This window comes from Corvus moneduloides, chromosome 10 (genome assembly GCF_009650955.1).
Source record: "Corvus moneduloides isolate bCorMon1 chromosome 10, bCorMon1.pri, whole genome shotgun sequence".
Taxonomy (NCBI): Eukaryota; Metazoa; Chordata; class Aves; order Passeriformes; family Corvidae; genus Corvus; species Corvus moneduloides.
The window spans coordinates 12,962,848-12,987,307 of NC_045485.1; the positions used below are offsets into that span (position 1 = coordinate 12,962,848).

Below are 24,460 nucleotides of genomic sequence, written 5' to 3' on the forward strand. Positions count from 1 at the left end.
GAAACATGGCTCTGGTCACCCGCTCCAACAGCCATGAGCAGTGCCACTGCTCAAGATGAAGGATTTGCCCACAGGATCCAAGAAACTGCTCCTGCCTGGAGCCCTCTATGTCTATCTCATCCCACTGGCTGCATACACTACTAGAAAAAAAAATCAGGAAGCCTCATCTGTACTTTTTTACAGAGCACAGCTCAGTTATACCTCTGATATACAATAGCTCCTTAGTTCTGATCCTAAGGCATCCTTCATTACCACAGAAGAAGCAGTTTAAAAATTTACATTTCAAGAACACTTTAGAATAAAGATCCCTTGTCTCTGTCTTCCTTGCTCCTGCCTCCAATCATGCAAAAGCCATTGGCCACCCATGCTTATTTTTTGTCCCTGGAAAGCTGACATCTGGCAAACACATGAGGCATGAAGGGGGCATGGTTTCGATGGAGAGACGTGCACTGTATGCCTGAGTGATGGGGACACAGGCCATGAGTCTAAGAGAACTAAAAGTTCATAGCACATGTGGCCAAAATGCTCTCATGCAGATTAACACATGTGGTTGAAGTATAAGAACTGAGAATTTCCTCTATTTTCAAGTAACACTATCGAAATCTCCAGTTTACAATTCCTGACAGCACAGCAAAGACAAGACTGTGACAGCTGGATCCAGAAATTCTAAGGCAAATCACTCTTTTATATACCAGGACCCATCCTGCTTTACTTGGTACGTGTCTTAAACAATGACTAAATGCTTGAAATAGCTCCCTGGGTGAATCACAGTGTACAGAAGTGATTCAGATATGATGAGTCTCTAAATTTAGCTGTGCCAGAAGTTCATTGTTGCACTGTGTACCCACCCACCTCGTACAATCTCCCAGCACTGCCAAAGATAAAACTAGCTTCTAGTAGCTTATACTTAATACTTTCTACCCCATCTTCTCATGCATTCTATTTACTTCATGCTGGAGGTACCTTCCTTTAGAAGGTGCTTCTTACAGAAATGCCTTAATTGCACCATGCCTGTGTTGGAAGCCTCTGAGGAAAAAGCAAGTTAACCCCCCCCCCAAATCTTCATCTCTCATAAGCTCAGAGACTGGATAGAATTTAGGAGCTAAAACATCAGAGGAGTTAATCCTTACAAAGCACACTCCATTTTCTCTAAGCTCTTTGTACACAACCTGGGGCAACTAAGTTGGATCAAACTGTAGCAGCAAACCCTGGATTTCTCTGCAATCAGTGTGCTTACTGTGGGACCAGAGCAGGATGCAGCTCACTCTCTCTGATACCCTCACCAACTCCATCTCTCCATCCTGACTGCTACCACAAGAGGTGAAGACAGACCTATTGTTCAAATATTAACATCACAAGTTCAACACACCTTCCCATTACACAAGAGTGATAATTGTTATCAGTCAGCAACTTGATTTAAGGAACAAAGATCTGAGCAATTGCTCTGCTAGTCCTGCTGCTAGAGACACAGAAGTGGAAAACAGCAAGGCTGCAAACCTCCTCTTCACACACTGCCAGGGGATGACCATACATTGTGAGAGATCAGTAACCCATGTCTGAGAAAGCTTAAAGCCTGAAGTGTTAGTCAAGCCCACTCTGAAGGCTAGGTCCTGATGTTTTACAGTATTAAATATGGTAAACTATCTCATGGGCTTACATTACACTGTCATTCCAAATCAGGTTGTGAAAATGCAATGCTTTCATGTCCCGTCTACGCTACAGACATTGTAGCAAGGAAGTAGCTTATAATAAATTCGTTCTGCTCCCTTCCTCCTCTCTCTGCTCCCCTCTCTCAACAGAGTGCAGAAACAAAATGATGCAGAGTCATTAGTAGTTGAGCAACTCCTTTCACAACTAAGCAAAATTCTGGGAAATAGGAGAACTCTGGTTTGAGGCCAGAAGACCAGTTCCTGACTTAAGTCAGTTTCTACATGACTATACAGCTCCCTTGCCAACCTCAGGCATTCAGACATTCAACAACCATACACCAGAAGTAAGTGGAGCAGGCAACTGCAAAGGGATCAATATTCAGGACCAAAACACAAGCAGGTATTTTTCAAGAAAGTGCAGTTTTCTCCACTGCCTAAGCAGCACAGCATCACCCCAGGCCAATACCCTCCTCAGTGGCCAGGCTCCCAGCTTTGCTACTTCTGCAGCTGCACTGACGCCAATACAGGCTGTAATCATGCTGACTGAGATCCTACTTTTGAACTGTTGCCATACTCTATTAAAAAACTTAAGACTAATATGATTTTATCAGACAGCTGATCTTACATTTGATCCTCATGCAAAATAATCCTGAAGGGCATTGCTTTAACACAGCCAAAACAGCTTTTCTGAAGTGAAGCTGTCATAGGTTAGCAAGCATAGTCCTGGAAGGGACGTCCTTGCTAAGGGGTGCTTACAGTTTCCTCTGGGAACTGAAAGAACCTATCAGCTGGCCAGGTTGAATATGGACAATTCTCTAAGCCACTTAAAGTTGTGATCACCTCTGTGATCCACATTTAAGAATAGGCAAACTCCCCCTCCAAGCTCTCTCTCGTTTCCGGCGCTGGGACAGGTGGCTGCGGGCCCCGTGTGGGGGCCAGCGGGCCCGGCCAGGCCCTGCTCGGGCCAGGCTGGGCCAGGCCACGGCCATCCTGAAGCCATGGACCTGTTCCAGCCGTGGAACCCCCCCCACTGCCTTGCCGTGGGCAGCCGGAGCAGCTCGGCTCTCCCCCCTCTCCACTGCGATAAGAAAAATTCAACATTCCAGCTGCAAAGCTGCAAGGCCGAGGTGAGAGTAACCCTTTTATTGCTGTGAAGAGCTGAAAACCTGAGGGAAGAGAGAGAGGAGATGCTTAAAGCTGAAATTCTGTTGTGAAGCTATGATATATCAGAGTATCCTGTTGTAATTTCATGAAGATATGGGGGGTGGAGTGTTCAACTCGTAAGCAAAAGCACCTGCGCTGAGATAGGCAGATGCTGACGCAGCTGTAATTTCATGAGAAGTTTGGACAGGGAGAGATGAACCAGATGAGGACTTTTGCTCCAAACGGGAAAGGAGAAAACCTCAGTCCCTAGAGATGAACCAGATGAGGACTTTTGCTCCAAATGGGAAAGGAGAAAACCTCAGCTCCTAGAGATGCTCCCAGAGATAGTCCTAACGATGAAGATGATGAAGACCCTTTGCTCCCAGGGAAGGAGAAGGGCCTCTGTTTTTGTTTCTGAACGGCTCAACCTTAAAATTGTACCCCAAAAAACTTCAAGAGTGGACCCTCGAAAGCAGTTGCAGGGAAAGCTGCAAGTCGGGGGAAAGGACTCACACGCAGGCAGAGAGACTCCTCTTCCTAAATGGACTGAACAATATTTGGAAGTGGGCGGCTGTCTCGTTGTGATAATGTTTTCATAGCATGAGCAAGAAGAGACTTCTCTTTCTAAATGGACTGAACAAGGTTATTATGGAAGTGGTAAACAGACTGAACATCTTAAGGGCTGTCTTTTCACATTGTCAGTGGGAGAAGGGAGGAAGGTGGGGGGAGGAGGAGAGTTCTGAAGGCGGTATAATTTTTTTTTCTCCTTTTAGGTCTGTTAATAAACTTCTTTTATTCTTTCAAGTTTGGTGCCTGTTTTGCATTTCTCCTAATTCTTATCTCACAGCAGATAAACAGTAATGAGTATTTTGGACCAAACCACTACACTAAATTGGTGTTTCTGCCCGGTTATAAACCGAACCCGCGACAGAAGCTTAATCCAGAAAACTCACTTTCTAGAAGCAATAAATTACCAAGAGAAAAAGATGATCCTGCATTTAACAGCCTTAGCATCATGCCAGGATATCGACTGCTTCTCAGACGCTCTCCTGTTAGTTTAGGATTGAGGTGCTGTAGGAACACAGCTCTGTGCAAACAGCTGCAGAAGGAAACAATTCTGTGAGGTGAATTCTGAACTTTCACCCATCCCTTCCCTCATTCTGCCTTCCCCCTAGCCGTGAAATACAATAGAAGACAGCCACCACCCTGTAAGTGGGATGCACTTGTATTTATTTGACCCATATGTCAAATAAGAAGAGAATTATATACAGAAGAAAAAAAAAAAGAAAATAAAAGGTGGCAAGATGCCAAATATTTCACTGAAGAATGTAAAAGCTTCTCTTTCCATTTGTAATTAAGGTTTGAACTAAGGTTCTTCAGTACTGTTGAGGAAGACTATCTGCTTTATTAGATTCCAAGTAACTTCTTAACTTCTTACATTAAGATACAGAAAGTATTTGGGAAAACGTTGGAAAGCCACTTAAGTGGCACTTCCACCATCTGCGTACAACAAAATCCTGGCAGTCATAAATTAATTACTTATTCTTGCAATTCTACAGTTAACACTACTAGTGCAAATCTCATCTCTAAGAACTACCAGTATCAACTCTACGAATGTATTTTATGAAAGCTCTGCCCTCCAATTCATACTCTGCTGTGGCATCAAAAAAATCCCATAATGAAAAAAAGTAATAGTCAAGTAATTTATTTGACAGCTCAGTCACAGGGGCTGCTAAGACAGGTATTGTCTTCCCTTTCACTCAAAAAAATAGCAGAGCAGCCTACTGTGCCACACAAGAAAGTGAGGATTCAGGGAGGCAAAGACTCAAAAAAATACTTACTCATTCCAGAACTGAATCCACTGAAGACCATATCAGAAATAAATCTAATGAAACTGAAGTTCTTCAAAAAGCTCATTGCAGTAGCTGAAAAGAAAAATCTGAACCAGTTCTTTCAAGCAGAAAAACAAAAGCAAAACTGGTTACATGCACATGGGAGGAAAGAAGTACAAGGGTCCTTTCTAGACTTTTCTGTCTCTTTAATATCTCTATCTGCTGCAAAAGAGAAGCTGCTGTGGAAGCCCTGCGTTGAATTAGCATTTAGTCCATGAATACAGCAGATGTGGGGGAAAAGTCATTATAAAGAAACAGGCACACTCAGATTTCATTATTATTGCCTCACTGAAAAAAATCTGTATTCTTCTGGGGCTTGTCATACTCTTACCCACTCACAGTAAGCATGAAATCCTTTGGGGGAAAAAAAAATGAACAGACAAATAGATATTGGGATTACTTGTTGAACAGTGATGTTAAAAGAAAATTAAATGTGTAAAATACGACCAAAAGCACCGAACATTTCTTAGGAGTAGAGCTGAAATATGAAATAAAACCAAGCTATACTCAGTATTTTTAACCAAAAGGAGACTTCAGAAATCTCTTGCCTATATACTACTTCCTTACCCACACCTCAGTCTCTCCACGTACTTAACAGTGAAAAGTAAAGCTAGATGAAAGAAGAACAAACAAAATACTTTACAAATGTCTCATCTGTTGCAGAGCACCCTTATGTCCCTGTACTCCCAAGGTTTCTCATAAACTGCTGGAATTTAGGCTGCTGCTTTCCTCCTGATGCATGTATCTTCTATGCCCCAAAACAAACTCTGTTAGGGAGACACAAGCAGCTTAAGTGCTTTTAAAAGTAGTGAAATATAGAAAGAATTTTCACTTCTGTTTAGTCTGTGTGAGTTCATATCCTTACATTCCAACAGCACAGCAAAGCTTTCACAACTAATTCAGGTGAACTGTTCAGAAGAAATTTCTTTTCCTGGCATGTGTCAATTCCTAAGAAGTTAATGAGAAAACTTCCATACCTGTTGCTGTTCACCTGAAACTCATCTGCCACCCTTTGCAAATACTTTATTGAAAGAAGAAATAAGAGAGAACCTTAGTAACAGTAACTTGAGCATGGAAAACACATTTTCCCTTCCAACAAATGTGGAGCACAGTAAATACAGCATTATGTGTCACTATGTAACAGAGTGAACTAAGAGTTGCAAACACAAAAATTTAAGAGGAAATAAAGTCCTCAGGGTTTTCTTGAGGGCAAAATACACACCAAAAAAAATGAAATATGGCTGAGAATTACAGAATACAAATTAAAGTACAAGTGGTGGGGGGGGGAGGAGGGGGAATTCTGCAAAAACTCCCCTGTGTTACAGGACTGTATTTTTGCAATTTTTTTTCCAACAAATTTCAGAACAATAAACTGTCTTTTAACTGATCCAATGGTAAAAAATATTATTCTGTTCTAAGTTAGCCTAAGAGACCACAGACAAATGCTCCAAAAAAGATGATTAACAAAAGCTGCTTTCATTTTGAAGACCTGAAGATTTTCTTATCTGTAAGGTTCTTCTAAGCACAAACAGTAGAGAGACACTGAGACAGCTGTTACATGCCTGGAAACAATGCTGAGGGATATCAAGCCCCAAATATTAGCTTGAAAAGGAGAAAGGTTGACAGTGTAAAGAGAAATTAAAAGAAAGCACAAAATTTCCTGTCAAAAGCCATCCCTTTTCAAGCCAGCCCATTTTAATACATTATTGAGGCTAACTCACTTTGATGTATTTGCTACAGCATAACTTTAAATACGGCTACAACTCATTCGTCAAAACTGCAGAACAGGGAAGTAAGCAGATGTGGTTATTTTCAGTAAAAGAAAAATCTTTGAAACTCTCCCCTAATCCTGCCAGCTGCAAATAAAGTTTCTGTTTAGAGAATGTAATATAAAGCTTCTTCAAAGATACAGTTAAAAAGTGAAGTACCGTTTAGATCATCAAATAGCCTCTATATGAAAACAAAACCAAGAACCACCATTCCTGCTGGGGTCATTCTAAAAGCATAATGCAAGGCTTGGTACACAGGCACTAACTGAAATAATTTCGATAGCCAACAACACAAAATCTGACACTCCCATCTCCCACCTACAGATCATTAGAAAGTATTTGTCAGTAAATCTAGTTTCTTTAAAAACAGTGGCAAATGCAAAGAAACTACCTGATACAGTCAAGTTACAGCTGCTCCATTAATTTAAAATTACCCTTTATTTTTCACAAGGTTTTCCAACATGTCGTGCATTTTGGCACGGTAGACTGAGACAGTTAGCTTCAAGTTTCTTTAAATTACAAACAGTAGATACAGTAGGAATATTTTAAACCAATTTCTTTAAAATAAATGTCAAGTTAAGACCCTTAGCTTTAAAGAGAGACTGCCACCATTTCATTTTCCTGATACAAAATTCAAGTAATTTTATGAGTAGAAAACTGTCCCTATAAAATATCCTATTAAAATTTACCAGCGTTCTGAAAATAAGCATCAAATTTCCAGTACCAACTGGGTGCAACTACACATTTAGAAAAATAACTCAATTTAAACAAAGGCCACTTGATGAAGAACAGTAATCTTTCAAAAGGATGAGTTCTCAGAACAAATGATAAAACATTTTCTCCTTAGATAAAGGATTTAAACCTTGTTCTACCTCTGCAATTAATTTATTTTTTTTCTTCTAAAGGTGTACACTTCAGTATTGACAATGAATTAAGAGAAAAGGCTACAGAGATGTTTTCCCTTCAGTATAAACCAGTATATGGAATTATTGCTTACCAGAAACAACTGTAAACAAGATTCATTTGATTTTGGTTTTTGTTTTTACGCTGTGATTTTTCTGTCATTGGTTGGTACCAAATATACAGACCACACAAACTTTAGCTGTGTCACTTTACTGAATGAAAACCACAATAAATTTTTCCGATGATTTTGTATTTAACATTCCTTGGGTTTTGGGTTTTTTTCAACGAAGAAATGGGTTCACTGTGCTTTTCCATTTTCTCTCCTTACCCACTCTTTATAGGGCAGCAGAATGGAAAAACAAGTAGGACATGTTTACTTTGGGATTCAAGGCTCAGAGCAGATATCAAGAAATCTTCAACAATACTAGAGTATTTTCTGGTTTTTCCTCCTTTTAGCCCAAAGTACCTCTGCTGTGTAGGAACATTAACTTAAAGTTTCTTTTATCACCATCTTCCAGAGGAGATCTATAAATAAATGTTTATGTAAAGAACACTGCTGTTGAAGAGGACAAAAAAAAAAAAATTAAGGATCAATAAATGATACTGCAATGTATCTTGTGCCATTCAAGATAGGAAGTCCTTCGTGTAAATGCGTAAGTCTTCCTGGGTGCATGAAGCTCCATCCTTTCCTGGGAGACTCAATGGAGCAGTTGTACCTAAGAAATTTACATCCACCTCCCTGTGGTAAAACACAAACACAATAAAACCCCCAACATTTATCTTGTGTTTTAATAAATTCCTTTTTATACATCCATCACTTCAAACAATTTGCTGCTATTAATAGGCTGGGTTTTTTTCTTTTACCATGCCTTAGCAAGTTGTTTACATGAAACCATCTTTAGAGCATTAATTAACAGACAAGCATTTGCAATCAGATTTCCCCTTGTCTTGCTTTAGCATTCACTAGATAACAACTCATTCAAGCAGCAATAACTTTCAATAACTTTACTGTAGATTCTACCAGAGAGAAGCAAATCACGTTCACAGGCCTTGTTTCAGGACTGCACCCCTATCCAGGACAGCATTTAAACAAGTTTTAAATTAATTAATCTGGCTGCTGCTTTCAAACTGAACTTGTGCCTTCTAAAATAGTAAGTGTGGCAAGCACACTTATTGGTGTTAAGGGTTGTGGATGATACAGGCTTATAAATGCAACAGGTTGAATTTCTCTGTAAGTAAAAGTTCGATATTGCTGCCACTGCCCTGCCTAGCTCCATACTCCGGGGACTGTTTAATTTGAATCAATATCAGACTAGAAAATAATTTAGCTCAAAAAAAACCTAAACAGATACAGGAGTTAAAAACTTTCATTCTGTAGCTGATTTAAAAAACAATCATTAAAAAAACTCTACAGAAAAGAAGTCACTTGAGTCAACTTGGCACTGCTCAAACTCTTGAAAAATTGGTTCTCACTATACAGGAATGAAGCATTTCAGAAATGTTAAAAATGACTAACATCTCCGAAGTTTTACTTCAAACCCCTTCTCTCCCACCATCTGAAACCAGTTTGATCAATTCAGCCTGACTACATCAACAGTTCTGGATCCTGGAATTGAGCAAATTTAGTACCTGTCAAAAAAACGCAAGGCATAACGTATCTCAATTTGTGATGTGCATCTTTTCCTTCTCAGCTGGGTCTCTAAGTATATGTGTTTGGGCTCTAGTTTAGAAATAATATTAGACACTCAAAGGACAACATTTTTAAAGTCAGTAACTTACTTGAAAGTCCTCTCCTACTTTGTTGAGGGCAATGTTGATTGTGAATGTAGAGGAGTCGTGGTGAGGTCTGAGCGACCGTTGTCTGTCAGGGCTGTATTTTACAACAAAGTTCAATAGAGCATAGCCCTGCAACAAAATTTACAGTCAGACTTCAAGCTGTGAACTGCCAAGTCATACACGGAATTCCTGGGATTTTTTTTAAAGCTTAGCTAAAATAAAAAATCAACAATATTCATCTTTAACTACTGCTATGTCATGAATAAACTCCCCAACCAAACCAAAAAGGATATATTCAACAAAATACTTAAATTTAGTCACACCATGGAGTAATTATGTGCAAGAGCTTTGAATCCATACCTTGGTATAATAGCCAGCAAAGACTTTTAGTGTTACTGGGGCAATGAACTCTCGTATGAAATGCAGCCATTCATTGTCCAGTCCTATTTGCTTCATATGAATGTCATCAGTTGGGACATTTTCATAACCTCCTGAAATGCGGCTGTCCTAATGAAAACACCACAAATAGCTTGGAAACAGGAACATGGAATGTTTCTGACATTTCAGCAAGTATTTACTTGAAATCTGCAGAATCACAACTGCAACAAAGCAATGCTTCAATAGGCATCTGTGAGCTTGCTGTACAGCAACTCCACAGCTAACTGTTGAGGAAAAAAGCATGCTGAGATATCAATGACCAAAAATTGGAAGTTTTTAAAGGATAAGTCAATATTTGGATGTGTCGCCTGTAAATAAGAGGGCTTCTTTGGATAATAAGTTTTATTTACTGAGCTGCAGATGCAACTGAAATTCTATCAGATCAAGAGACTACAGGCCTCAACTTGACAGGGTAATAAATGTTGAAATAATTTGAAGATAAAAGTACAATAAAATTCTTTCCAGAGGCCCCTACCTGCACTACAATTGTGACTACAGTTTCTCATAGCACCACATTTGTGAATAAGAGAAACATTCCTCTGATTTTAGTGGTAGCTAATAAATACCTTGAATTCTCTGAAAACATTGACACAACAGCTCATAACATTTGTGAGTAACTCCTCAGGGGAACAAGTCTGACAAATTAGTACTTAAGAGGTAAATGAGAAAAACTTGTCTGAACAGTTATCAAAAGCTCTCCAAAAATCAGCCTTGGGTAACTGTCAGGTACCTGCTACAGCAACTGCACCACTGTTAAGTGTCTAATTTGCTAATTCAAAGTCTGCATTGGGCTTATGTGGCATAGCTTTGGTAGCAGGGGCGCTGCAGGGGTGGCCTTTGTGAGAAGCTGCTGGAAACTTCCCCTGTGGAGCTAATGCCAGCCACTGCAAGACAGACCTGCCACTGGCCAAGGCTGAGCCCAGCAGTGACAAGAGACAGCACCTCTGTGGTGGCAGCGCCTTCAAGAACGGGGGAAACAAAAACAGGGCAGAAGAGATTGCAGCTGGAGAGGAGACAGGATATGTGAGAGAAACAGCCCTGCAGACACCAGGGTCAAGGAAAAAGGGGCAGGAGCTGCTCCAGGCATTCGGGCTGAGATTCCCCTGCAGCCCCTGGTACAGACCATGGAGAGGCAGCTGTGTCCCTGCAGCCCACAGAGGTCCATGGGGGAGTGGAGATCCACCTGCAGTCCCCAGAAGACCCCATGGCAGAGCAGGTGGGGGTGCCTGAATGAGGCTGTGACCTCATGGAAGCCTGTGCTGGAGAAGGGTCCTGGCAGCAGAGAGCAGCCCATGCTGGAACAGGTTTTCTGGCAGGATTTGTGACCCCACAGGGGGCCCACACTGGAACAGTCTGTTCCTGAAGGACTGCACCCCACGGAAGAGACCCACACTGGAGCAGAGGAAGAATGTAAGGAGTCCTCCCCCTGAGGAGAAAGGAGTGGCAGGGAATGTGTGATGACCACAATCTCCCATTTTCCCATCCCTATGCACTGCTGGGGAGGAGGAGGTAGAGAAAATGGGGAGTAAATTTAAGCCTAGGAGGACAGGAGGAGTGAAGGGAAGGTGTTTTTAAGAAGTGGTTTCATTGCTCATATATTACCAATTGAACTCAAGTTGAGTCTGTTTCACCTGTGATGGCAATTGAATGATCTCTCCCTGTCCCTGTCTCTCAGCTCGTAAATTCTTTTTTATACTGTGCCTCCCTTTTCCAGCTGAGGAGGGCAACGACAGAGTGACTTTGGTGGGTGCCTGGCATGTACCAGGGTCAGCACACCACAACATTAATTTAAGAATGTCTCTATGTCTACTGAAGAAGCAGCTACATGGTAGACTAGACTAAGCACTTTATACCACAAAGCAGATGTTTCAGGTCATTGGTGATTGTTGGAATGTTTGTTTGTTGCAGTACACTGTGACTTACTACTGTAAAAGTAGTTACGATCACTCATTAAGATTATGTTTATAAAGGCTGACACTTACTTGGTGTTTTCCACCAGACCACTGCCCAAAGTGTTCCATTTCTTCTACTAATTCATCACAGGCAGTGTCAGAAAATATGGGAAACCAAAACACATCTGGACATGGCTACAAGAAAAAAAAAAAAACAAAAAAACAAAAAAAACCCACACACACAACTTGATCCTCAAGCACATTCTCACAAAAGCAAAAACTCTGAGCTACATTCTAAGCCCTGACCCAGCACAAAGAATGTGTCAGTGCCCCCACACCTTCTGTGCCTTAGGGCTCTAAATAACAACCCTGGTCTTCCACATTACAGGTGAATGTGGGAAACAACTTAAAACTTAACACTGCTTTAAACACAGACAATTTATTCCAGGTTTTTATAGAGGCAACTGTCCCTAGTTGTCACAACTGATCATCCAATGCAAGTGCTCTGTCTGGATCAGTTGCATGAAAGCAGGCAGCCTATATCGAATGGCAAAAACACAGTTCTGATCCAAAACAGCAAAAAATCTGTTTAGTCACAGACCAAAACAGCATTTGTATGGAAATAGTTACTGCATGCCAATTTATTATCAGTGAGTCCCACAAATTTTTAAAAACTGCTTCTACTCACCTGTTCTACTATGTTATCAGTGAAGATTTTTGAGTAATTTGGATTTATGTAAGTTTCCTTCCAGTCCTAAAAAAACATGATTTAAAAACATAACAGACCAAAGACATTTATAAGTGATAAAAAATTATTTATATTCTATTCATTTGCTCTACTGAAAGCACTGGAAACAAACAATTTCTTATTCTTGTAAACAAACTGGTTCTCATCATATCAAAAATCATAAAACCTGTTAGCTCAGGGCCATATCTCCAACTTCATACTCTGGTCATCAGCTGGTTTACTGATATGATATATAATCACTTGCTTAGATGGGTGAGAACACCTTTTAGCACATAATCAATATTTAGCACACAGTAAACAAATGTTCTCCATGTAAAGACTTTAAATTTCAAGTCCTTTATATTATATAAATTTATACTTTTTTTTAAATAAAATAACTGTTTCATCAATAATTAGATGCATACCACAGGATTCTCAAATATCTGCCAGAGGTCATTGTTGTAGTGGGAGGTATTGTAATTGGCTGTAGAAAGAAGTCTTCCAAACTCATGTCTGTTGGTAATGTACATGAAAACGCCCTATACCAAGCAGAGAAAGCACCATTAGCAAAACTATCCATCTCAGCAAAGTTTTAAAAAGGTCTGTTCATGATTGCACTTTCATAAAACATAATCACATTTGTACACATATTAAAAGTGCTGTTAATTTAGCATCTTAATTTTCAAATGGTTGACTCTAATCACCAACTACTCTTCATAACTTGTTGTTTACAAGCATTTGCCTGCACTTATTTTCTAAACACATTAAACCAAAATATATATTGTTGAGAACATATGTAGAGTTATAGAAAGGAAAAAGCAGAGGAGTGATTGGTTGGTTTGTTTTCCAGAAAACCTAAGCAGACACACTGAAAGCATCTGATCTCAAATTGGAAATGCTCACACACAAGAAAACCAACACCTAGGCTTTAGTTTCAAATTCAAAACTGAAAGAATAAGCTAACAATCAAAGAGTTCACGAAAGTCAGAACAAGAAACTTATTTCAGAGTATTCACTACATGATCCATCTGGCGAATTGGCCTGAAATAAAAAGATATTGGCAGATACAGCACACAAGAATATTCAGATCAGCATCCAAAACAGCTGAGCACTCTGAAGTCTGTTCATGTAATTATGTGCAAGATACCAAGTGTGGTAAGATACAGTTTTATTACCAAGCTATTAACAGAAGGTATTAACAGAACTCTCTTGATTAGAAGTAGTAGCGGAAAATAGTATTTTTAAAAAGAAACTTAGATTCTATGGGATTTCTTTAGTTTAAGGTTTTTCAGACTAAAACTTTATTTCTGAAATGCTTGTGATTTTCGGATTTGTAACAGATGAAGGCATTACCATTTGGGTACTTTGGTATTTCTGTCTATGTTTTTGTCTGAAAAAGAGTTAAACTGTTAGAAAGATAATGATTATGTTAAACATGCCCAGTTCTGGGTGCTTACCAAATCATAAAATATCTGCAGCAGGGAGAATAAGGAGGGCCTGGGTCAAGAAAAACAGCTTAAAGTGACAATGTGGTCACTGGGGGGGGACCTGGCAGACCTACCAGTGATTTGAGCTTTACTCCTTCCTAGGACTGCTCCATCCATTTTAGCTACAGAAGCACAGTGTCAGCACACCTTGACCTTAAAAGCACTGAGAAACCCCCCTGAGGAAACAAAGAGCCTTTCTGAGATGCTCTGAGCTGAGCATGAAAAGCCTGTCCCTGCAAAAACCTGAACCTTAGAAGGCTGAAGAGAAAGCTAGAGCAGTATTTCATCAGAGGAAGTGGACAGAGGAGAAGTATCTTCCTGTGGTAGAATGACACTGCATGTAATAATAAAAAAAATAAAGCAACACCTTTGGGGCTCTGAGCATATGGAATGTTTCCGAAGAAGGGGAGTCTTTTTCCCTTTGTAAAGTCTAAAATGAAGGAGAATCATCACATCAGTTTTCTGACACAATCTCTCTTTTTTCCGACTATCTTTAGGTTTCCACAGTTACATCAGGGAAATAGCAGCCCTTGATCAAAAGCTGATATGCCTTTACAGACAACATGCATCTCCAAGCAAAGCTCTTTCATACACATGTCAAAGCTGTTTCCACCAGCCCCTTCTTATCTGCTGCAATACAAAAACAAGCACATACTAAACCCTCCTACAGCCCAGACTGAGAAAGAGGAAAAGAAGAAGCAATTTTCTGATGAGCCAGTCAGATTAGTTTAACGAGCACATGGAAAGCACAGGTTTGCAGGAACTGATGCTGAGGAGGTTTGAATACAACAGGACTGGGCGGGGATGTTCTGAAGAATCAGTACAAACAGAGGAGATCATGCCTTGTTATGAGGGAATAAAAAAATGAATACTTGCCAACTTTTCTTGTTCAATTCAGCAAAAATATTTTTCAATGTTATAGTGTCTGGAAATAGGTCTGGTTTAGGTCTTATTTGTCTCTGTGCTGAAACTAGTGTAAATATCAGTAGAAATATGGATTTACAGATTCATAACTTTACAGTACAAATAAGTTCTCTCATTACTTCCAGATTAATGCAAGTAACACTTATCTGATACAACTTTAATCTATCTGGACAAATTAATGAGTAATTCATGCTCCCTAACCATTTCTTAAATCACCTAGGCTTTTTATACAACACTGCCCATCATTAGTTTAAATATATATCTACTTAATAGAAAATTGCAAAATATTCCAACGTAGTCTGCTAGAAGCTCCACACCGTATAAAAACGTGCATGATACAGATGTTCCAAATGCATGGGTAAGTTTTAAGTCATACACAGCAGAGAAGTTGAGACCTCTTTCATCTGTTGAGGTTGTGCCAAGAAAGGTATTTTAACCTCAAGAGAAATTTTCAGGGAATTTAACTAGAAACCACCATGCAGTCAGTGCATCAGTGCACTGGTCTTGAAAAAACCTCTGTTCTCAACAATTTAAAGAAATACACCGGTCCCAGCCATCTGTTGGCACCTGAAGGGTTTTATCACACAAAAATTGGCCAGTACTTTGAATTAGAAGTAAAATATAATATCCAAGGTCAATCAAGTAAAGCAGTCTATGAGTACAGCAGGACACAAAGAAAGGTGTGTATTTGAAAGCAAGCTGTTATAGGTACACCTTACCATTTCCCTGGCATTCCTGCAGAGAGCCATATCAGGATCCAACTTATCCCGCATGAAGTAGTTCTTTTCTTTCATCTCAGATCTAAGAGTTTGTCCCTTAATTAAGTATATATTAGCCATATAAGGGATATTCCATACTCCTCTGTTGAAAATAAAAACACAACTCAAAAACAGTTTAAAGCCATGAAAACTAATTTGTTGCCTATTCTACTAAATCAGCATTTCTGTATTTGCTGGCAAGACTAAGCAAGTTTCAAGGAGAAGAAGCTGAAAGATTCCCAAGACACTTGGAAAACTACATCTGGACATCTCAAACGTAGGTGTAGGCAGTAATTCAATTTATATGAAATACTGTTATAAAAATATAGCAAGGTCAAATTCTCTACAGAGTTTTAACTACACATGTACTTCATGTTTCCATAGTTAAGGCAATCAGTCAAACTCTCTTATAATATTATTCTACACTACCAGATGGAGAAAGTAACTCCAAAACAGATTTTTAAATGAGTTTAAAGACTTCACTGAGACTTCACACAGCTGGTCTGACCTCCTCACACAAATATCCATGGACCACAGCAGGTCATGTATTTATGTGAGTTGGGCCAATATCAACACAAAAGCATTGCTTTCAAAACGCTCCTTCTGCAGATTTCCCCTCTCTCAGTGCCACAAGCACATCTTTTAGCAGAGCAGGACTGAAAACAAGCCAGTCCTATTCAAGCAGTCTGTTTCAGACCTTTTTGTTCTTCCAGGGCAAAGAAAAGGCATCACCATATGGAACAGCCAAGCTCAGAACAGTATCACATTCATTTAGGGGAGGGATAAACCCAAGAGTTTATCCTTGACAAAAGTATTACTGAAGAGCTCCTTAAATATACCTGACATACAGAATGAAACACACAAAGAAATTATAGCTGTTCCATTGATTAAGATTTGACCCAAAGAGATGACAAAGTCATTTGTAACAACCATTCCTTTTGGCTGAGGGTCCAGGGATATAGAGTTTTGGGTTTGCTATTTGTTTGTCCTGCCTTTTTCTGTACTGTACACTGCTAGAGCAACCAGACACCATCAGACAGGTATCAGTAATGACTGTGCCCAGTACTAACACCAGCTCATCATGTTAAACACTGCTTTTTTTTCTAGCTATGAATGGGAAGAAACAATGAAACAGAAAATACAAAACAACAGAACTAACCTAAACTCTCCAGGAATAATACCATATTCTTGTATTTCCATGCAATATGTTGCTAATAACCTAGTAACCATACTGGTTGCCTTGACTTTAACTATTAGCTTACAGTTACTTACACTCTGTTCCCTTGGACAATATCCACATAATCTTCTGATCGAGCATAATAACCATCTGGGCTCAAAGCACCCCAGAAATTGGACCAAAGCTTCCCATGGCGAGTTACGAGCGGAGCAATTATCTTTCTGTGAAGTGACACATTGAGTAAGAAAATATGAAACTCTGAAGCATTTGAAATTCACATCAGGAATTGCTGTTTGACAGGAACAAAATGCTTTGTGAATTGTTGGTCTCCAAGCACGTTATGAACCATGGCAATGAAATACCACAAGTAAACAAAGAGGATTTAACTCTGCAAAAACAAACGAGATCTTATTTTCTCTGGACAGACCCCAGAGAATCCTTTCAATTTAGAGGAAATTCTACAAAATAAGAGATTTACTATACCTGTTCTGTTCTATCAGTATTCTTAAAGTTTTGGGGTTTGTCAGCACAACATCTGCATCTATGCTTAAGTAATATTCACATGTTTTATCCTGGCGACAAAGGTCCCTAAAAAGACAAAAAAGAATGATTAACTCACACATGTCCAGAAAAAAATTCACAAACAACAAAACCTACAAAGATTTTTAAAAAACCCCAAACCACAAGTAAGTATTCAACTGATTCATGGCACTAAAAGCCCTCTGCAGCACAGTATTGTAAAGAAAGGTGTGTTTAAATTACAGTAGGGTGATTAACTAAAAAATTAAAATACATGCATCAGGTGCCTTTTATTTTTCTTTTAATAAACTAAGTGGCCTCTAGCCTGTACCAAGTTCAGTAATGCCTTCTATACAGTGTCCTAATGGAAAACGGGGCAAGGGGAAAATGCCACTAATTTACATAGCTGGGTATCAGTACAATCACTTAATAGTGAAGTATGACTTTATTTAGTAAGCTCCTCTAGCAAGTAACTGCATGTGGCTGTAATGCTGTCTTTGCAAAAAGATTCCACAGATGCAATCTGCTGATCTCAATGACAATTGAAACCTCATTGAGAGTGCAGGACAAAAACTGTAAATATATATTTAAAGACCTCTTCTTTGTCTTTTTGACCTACAAGAACAACACAGTTGGTAAAGAGAAATATAAAGTGATTGCAAAGGCAGTGAATTTATACTGGAGAAAGTAAGCGAACGTGTCCATACACTATTTCTATCAGTTGGGATTTTGATCTCAGAAGAATAAACTATTTGCACAAATCCCCATGCCTTCAAGAGAAAGACAAAGAAAACACATTCTACTGTAAATATGAAAGATACACAGACTGTGTCTGTATAGTTCTGGCAGGGTGCACTTGCCAGGCCAAAACTTGGTACAGTGAATTCAGCTTTCCTATACCATCAGCATAGTAGGAGATTATAGCAAATCAAATACACTTTTAGAGAAAGTGGAACAACTTCCTCAAGTCAATATTACAGCAGTAGGTTCCTATCATGCAGGTGGTATTACTGAATTTGTCTATTTTACCTATTTTAATTCCACCGTAACAGCCTGAAACATTATTTTACCTTCTTGTTTTAAAATATCTATAAACAGGGCTTTAGCTTAAGTTCCACTTGATTTGATTGACTGTGACTGTTTTCTCCAAAGGCAAAGATCTGTCACTTCAGAAGACCTGATAAAGGGTGGATGTGACAGGCTACATACAAGTCAAGGTAAGGGCTGGCATGGCTTCCTGCCTGCTCTTCTTCCCCTCCAAACCTAGCACTACATCTTCCATCAGGATTACTGCTTAACACCTTTTGGGTCTTTCTGTTCAAACCTTCTTCTGCTCAAAGGACTCAAGAGGTATGACTCTTAGAATCACAGTGGAAGGTAGAGCACTTTTATTCCATAACTTTAAGCAATACTCCTTCTTCAAGCTTGATCACTGAAGATGTAGCAATAATTTCAGACAAATTTTTAAAATACCCATGTGTCAGGAATGGTCTTCCCACTGCTGCTAAAACTGTTTGAACACACACCCACAGTTTAAATCTCTGGTCAGTCTCTGGGTTTGCCTTAACTGACATCTTCACTGATAATTTTCTACCTTATATAGACTTGCAGCCCAAAGGGAGAGCACTTAAACCATTTGACAGACCCCTGAAAGAAAAGGTGCTCTAGATACAAGTCTGCAACCAAAAGCCTGGGTGACATCACCAGCCATTTAGAGTTACGTTTTGCATCTCTCCAGACAGCCAGAACAGCATAAACACATTCATATCAACCATCACTAAAAACAAACAAATGTAGCCAGGAAACAAATAAAACACTAATGTTTAGTTTTGCATCTCAGGCTTAAGTATTGCTACCACAGTTAGCACACCTGGAAGCTACTGAAATCAGGTATGGGTGGAAAACATGTTTTTCAGCAACACTCAAAGTTTTCCCCCTCCATCTGAGACTGAAACCCAAAACTGCAGAAGTGTCCAGGAAAGCAGCTCCAGAAAATCCAAGTCTCTAACATAAAACACTTCACCTCTGAGAGAAAGATTTAATCCCTGTTCCTCCTTCCCCCACAGCCAAGATACTTGCCCTGCTCTAAGGCTGTGTTCTACTCCCTCCTGTGTCCATGCCATCCTTTATCGATACCAAATGGGAACTCAGAGACAATGACTTAATATCCTCCTTCAAGAAACACACAGGAAACCCCAAACATAGCTCAAAATTCAACAGTGCTGTCAATGAACTCTGATTCTGATCTCTCTACTGTTTTTCCTGAAACTTTTGAAAGCTTTCAATGTAAACTTTTCATTAAAATGCGCACATTCCCACTTAAAAGCTGAGATAAATGACATTTTTTTAGAAACTTTTGGAAAATTCTTACCCAGTTCTGTTACTAATAATCTGAGGGAGGAACAAAAAAGAACCAACTCCCCCAAAAGAGAAACCCTGAACTCTGTAAGTACTGGGAGAAAAAATATTATGGAAAATACACTTTTTGTAAATAAAACCTCAGAAGTCAATGAGATAAGTATTTCCCGACTTTATGTTATTACTTGAACATATTTAATTGCTTTTTATGTTTTCTGTCATAACAAATTCTGTAACAGCTGGCTGAAATCTCATCTGCAACCAAGGCAAAACCACAGACAATTTTTTCTTAAAGAAAAAACAAACCAACAAAGCCTAACAAAAAAAGAAAGACATGGAAATGCCATTTAAGTGTTTCAAGTGATGTGAATGCAGAGAAAATAAGAAGACAACATGCAGCTAAACCTTCCTTCTCTTTATTCTACTTAGTTTTCCTTCCTTTTTATCTTGATTCAGCCCACAACAATGAAAGCTGTGCACTCCTGTTTCCCAGTATTGTTGAGTTGTAAAAAGTCTTGCAGACTGCAGCATTTTGGATCCTTTCCAATACCTCTCCAACTTTCACAAGCACAGGAAAGGACTTTTCATGTCAGGAAGAAGTAAGAAATTAAATGCTTCAATCATTCTTCCTTACGTGAATGAGAAAAGTAGACCAAGGTCTGCTTCATGGCTATGAGTGAAATTGAATAAATGTTATTTTCTCACATTTATAGTGACATGAGTGTGTCATTTACTGAGAATCCCATTGTGATTTATCACCACTTTTTACTGAGCCAAAAAAAAGAAAAAGGCAAGAAGAAAACTGATCAAACTTCATATACGCCAAAGTATTCTGCTGAAAACAAACGAGACCTTCAATGCTTAAGTTCCCCCTCTGTATTAACTGAGCCCTGTTACGCTTCTTCAACTAAATAGACTCTGTGTGAAATGTGCAAGTGAAAAGATCAAATTAATTCTAAATCTACTGGAAACTAACAGAGACACACTAAGAGCAGATTTGGAAAAGGAGAAAAAACAAGTATTTGAGGCAGATAGAACAGAACTATCTGTCAATAATACAGATAGAGGCAGGAGAAAATGAATCAGAAGACTGAATATCAATCTCTAAATCACAACAATAAACAAGTTTGAAGCATCACTCTTTTCAAGTTATTCCCATTGCAGTGTTAGTGAGCAACAAATGAGCTGATGATGATCAAAGCGAGATGAAGGACTGAAAGCAAATAATAGAGTAACTGCCTTCACTTTGAACATCCCAGATCAAGCTAGTCTTTTTAAAGAAATGCAAAATGTGTTTGTTCCAGTGATGTCAGTGATGTTCACAAGGGCAGCCAAGCCCCCCAGGTGTGCAAAGCAAGCAGCTGATTAACTGACTCTGCTTCAGACAAACTGAAAGGAGCCACTGAATTACATCTACATTGTTTACTTGGAAGATCCTACTACTCAGGTTCATACTTTTTGGATGATTCAGAGTTTTGCCATGGTGTCATTCCACACACATTGTGCTTCAGGTTTTCTCTACATACCTCTTTAGGACAATCTTTATCAAAGGGGCCTTTCAAAACAGGAGCGACATGGGTCAAATTACATCCACACCACGGATAACACATCACACATATGATTATCTCCCTGCCTTTCAAACAGGATTTGAAGTGACTTTGTGGAAATATACATTTAAACTATTATTTTTTTATGCAGAGGTCAAGCAAGGACCATATATCAGAAGCTCTGTCACATTTTAAGTCAGTAGGTTCTATCAAAGATGACAGGTTTCAAGGTCTTCGGGTGAGATTTAGTATTACTATAGATATTGATTACACGAACATTCTGCCTTATGTTATCTATATAACAACAAAGACGAAAAGGCAATTCCAGAAACTCCACCTCAGTTACACAACATACACTACAAAAAGTTTGGCAATGTGGTACATTTGCTTTAGAGAGTTTTATAAATAAAGAAAGAATGATATATACATGTGAATGGGTGCTTAGTCTAACACAGGACATCTGCAGCGTTTCCTAGAAAGGCAAGGGGAGAGGCTTGGACCTCAGCCAGAGATCAGTTTTCCAGTGGCTTCAGCACAACAAAGCCCCATTCAAACAAATTTCCAAGAACACCATAGAGACTCAAGACCTTCACTCTTTCAGCTGAGGCTATGAACAGCCTATGCTCTTAACCTCTGAACAGAAAATGGCCTTTTGAAATTAACTTCCCTGCTCTGACACTCACAGAAGATTTGGTAGAAGAGTGAGTGAAAAAATTATCATGGAATGAAGCCAGCTCAAGGACCAAGCAAGGTGGTCCTGATCTTGGTGGCATCCCAGGCTGAGAAACTCCATCATATGACTGATGTACTGGGAGAGCCACATGCCACTCTGTGGGAGGAGCCAGTGCTGCAGTCACTAAAGAGACCCTTAGGTCTGACACAGGATACAAACTCCAAGGTTCAACTTTAGGCATGGAAAGTGCCAGGTTTAAAAGGTAAAGTTGTGGATACTCTAGTAAGAACAAAAGAAAAAAGCAAGACCAAGCATAGGATAAAGTCAGTTGCCTTTGCAAGAACTCCTGCTAGAGCACTTCTAAAGGCTATTCCTGCCTCTTTGAACCACAGGTAGAAAAATAATTCTGTCAACCGTACATCCACGTCAAGCTTTAACCCTTACTTAAATATAATGTCACTTAAGAAAAAAGAAAACAGAGCAGGCATTAGGACAACAAAAGTGCAATTGTTAAAAGCATATCCAATGCAAAAATTTAAAAAATTCTGCAGTAAGGTAGCCGGAAAATAAAATAAATACTACGCATTTTCTATGCCATCATCACAAGACAACAAACTATTGATGTAGCACAAACCAGAGAGATTTTTTCATAATGATCAACAGCTTTTTATATTAGACAGAAATCATAAATCACTCAACAGTTCATATCTTATGTCTAGATCTTCTCCAACACAAAAGCTCCCATCTTCATAGCTGGAGATGTAAATGTTAAAGATGCGAAATAATACACATGCAAGATGAAAAAATGTGAGTGTATGCATCAATGTAACAGATTTAGAAATTAGAACTTACATTCCCATGTTTCGGGCTTCTGCTTGACTCAGGTTTTCTTCAGGTCCAACAATTTTAATATTTCTGATAACGTTCTTGGCTTTTTCCCAGAATTTCTTGATGTGCTTTTCATGGTAAACCTCCTGTAATCATGTTAACATTTTTTACAGAAAATGTAAGGCACAAATTACTATGAATCATAGTGTCCAAGAACACACTGTATTCTGTCCTAAAGAAACAGATGCCAGTGTTTGAAGATATTCCAGTATATCTGTCATTAAAATGAACCTCCTCTGTCCAAAACTTTAGGAAAACTATCCAACATGTCAGCAACATTAATTAAAGTTGTACAACAATGCTAGATTCACAAACTATCTATGCATTATTTTTCAGGATATTCATGTTACAGTTTTTAAAACCCATCCTACAAGCTCAGTGGCACGCAGTTCTTCTTTATGCCCCTCCAGAATCACTTTAGAGAGGAAGCTGCACCTGCACCAAATTGTGCAGGCACAGCCGTTGTTTCTTTAAAATGTAGTCACACTGATAGTTCCTTTAATTTCTATTTACCCTCCCTCTATTTAAGAGCTCTCAGCTGCATGCAATACTTCCAAACCAGTGCCCTCATTGTAGCTTTTGCCTGTTATGGCTGACATTAGAATAATTGAAATATTGGGTAGGGCTTTTCCCCCTCTATAATAAAAAGCTGTTCAGTCTTTATGTTCCATTTCAAATACTATAGCTTTGGATGAAGCTACAAAACCACATAGCCTACAATTCCCATGTGTACATCACATTTATACCTTCAAAATCCCCTTAAAAAACCACAATGAAGACTTCAGAAATAAGCTCTACTTCTATTCCTTATCCCCCTTGTGCTACCATATCAACAGCAATGCATGCACACTAAAAAAGGGTACAATTAAATTTTACTCCCATTTCTCTTCTAGTCCCTTTTTTTCCAAAATAATTGCACACATTTGAAACCTCACTCTCAAATCGTAGAATCACAGAATGGTTTGGGTTGGAAGGCACCTTAAGGATCATCTCCTTCCAATCCACCAATGACAGTTCCCATTAGACCAGGCTGCTCAAAACAGCAATACTGACTGAAGGCACTGGGGAAGTATCAGCAATGCCAGATCATTAGGAAATTAGCAGGGAGTATTCAAAAGCAACTTATCTGCAGTGCCAGTCAAAATATATCTGAACACACCAATCTTTCCATGGGACCCAGCAGGAGTGCCAACAGAAACGCAAATGCAATGGGGCCTCAGCAAGATGAAAAGCAAATCCCAACTATCAGTCGACAGTTTTTAATAATATGGTATCATTGTTGGTCAGTCTTGAAGTGGTCAGCAGCTGGCCCAGATGGCCAGTGTGGGCCACTTACAACTGGAACTGTTCTATTCTTATTTTACTCTATTATTTTATGTCAGTCAGTACTTCCTTTAGAAGCACACATTTCAAACTACACTTTTTTCATTAGTAGAAGAATCTAAGCAGTTTCTTCAAATAGACTTCAAGCCCTGACACAATTTCATTTAATTTTTCCAGCTCTGCATACTAAATTCTGAAGGATTATTTCTCCCTATGCATTTTAACTGTGTTCTTATATCAAATCCATATACTCCACATTTTGATTCATCGCATAATTTGCAAAATTGAAGCTTTGTACAATGACAGAGTCATACTCACATTATTATGAATGAAGATACTGAGTGCCTCTCGTGGGTAGTCCAGAGTCAACAGTCTGTCTAAAAATTTAGTTAGGAAAGGAGTGGGTTGTTCAATGAAAACACCAATTTTTACTCTTGGATATTCCTAAAAAAAATGATATTTTGACACAACCAATAAGACTTGCCTCTTTTCTAAGATTACTTAGAGTAAAGAGCAACTAATGTCATGTACTAAACTTAGTCCACCCAGCTTTCAAACAATCAAAACCAGCGTTTTGCACCCCATTTGTTTTCACTGGCTTCACAAAAAAAGCAAAG

General features: G+C 39.0%; 1 protein-coding gene across 3 annotated transcripts in view; it reads right to left on the bottom strand.

The window, feature by feature from the left end:
- Positions 1 to 6,872: 6,872 nt before the first annotated feature.
- Positions 6,873 to 24,460, bottom strand: part of PLOD2 (procollagen-lysine,2-oxoglutarate 5-dioxygenase 2) — a 48,826-nt gene continuing 31,238 nt past the window's right edge. The window contains exons 9-20 of one of the 3 annotated variants that reach the window (XM_032119059.1): positions 24,162 to 24,287; positions 22,485 to 22,606; positions 17,019 to 17,123; positions 16,631 to 16,756; positions 15,320 to 15,461; positions 14,044 to 14,106; positions 12,615 to 12,728; positions 12,151 to 12,216; positions 11,553 to 11,657; positions 9,493 to 9,639; positions 9,136 to 9,261; positions 6,873 to 8,095 (exon numbers count right to left, since the gene is read on the bottom strand). In XM_032119059.1, coding sequence (XP_031974950.1) covers positions 7,940 to 8,095; positions 9,136 to 9,261; positions 9,493 to 9,639; positions 11,553 to 11,657; positions 12,151 to 12,216; positions 12,615 to 12,728; positions 14,044 to 14,106; positions 15,320 to 15,461; positions 16,631 to 16,756; positions 17,019 to 17,123; positions 22,485 to 22,606; positions 24,162 to 24,287 — 1,398 coding nt within the window. In that variant the 3' untranslated portion in view covers positions 6,873 to 7,939. The remainder of the gene's footprint in view (positions 8,096 to 9,135; positions 9,262 to 9,492; positions 9,640 to 11,552; positions 11,658 to 12,150; positions 12,217 to 12,614; positions 12,729 to 14,043; positions 14,107 to 15,319; positions 15,462 to 16,630; positions 16,757 to 17,018; positions 17,124 to 22,484; positions 22,607 to 24,161; positions 24,288 to 24,460) is intronic. The other 2 variants (XM_032119061.1, XM_032119060.1) reach the window with 2 other exon arrangements.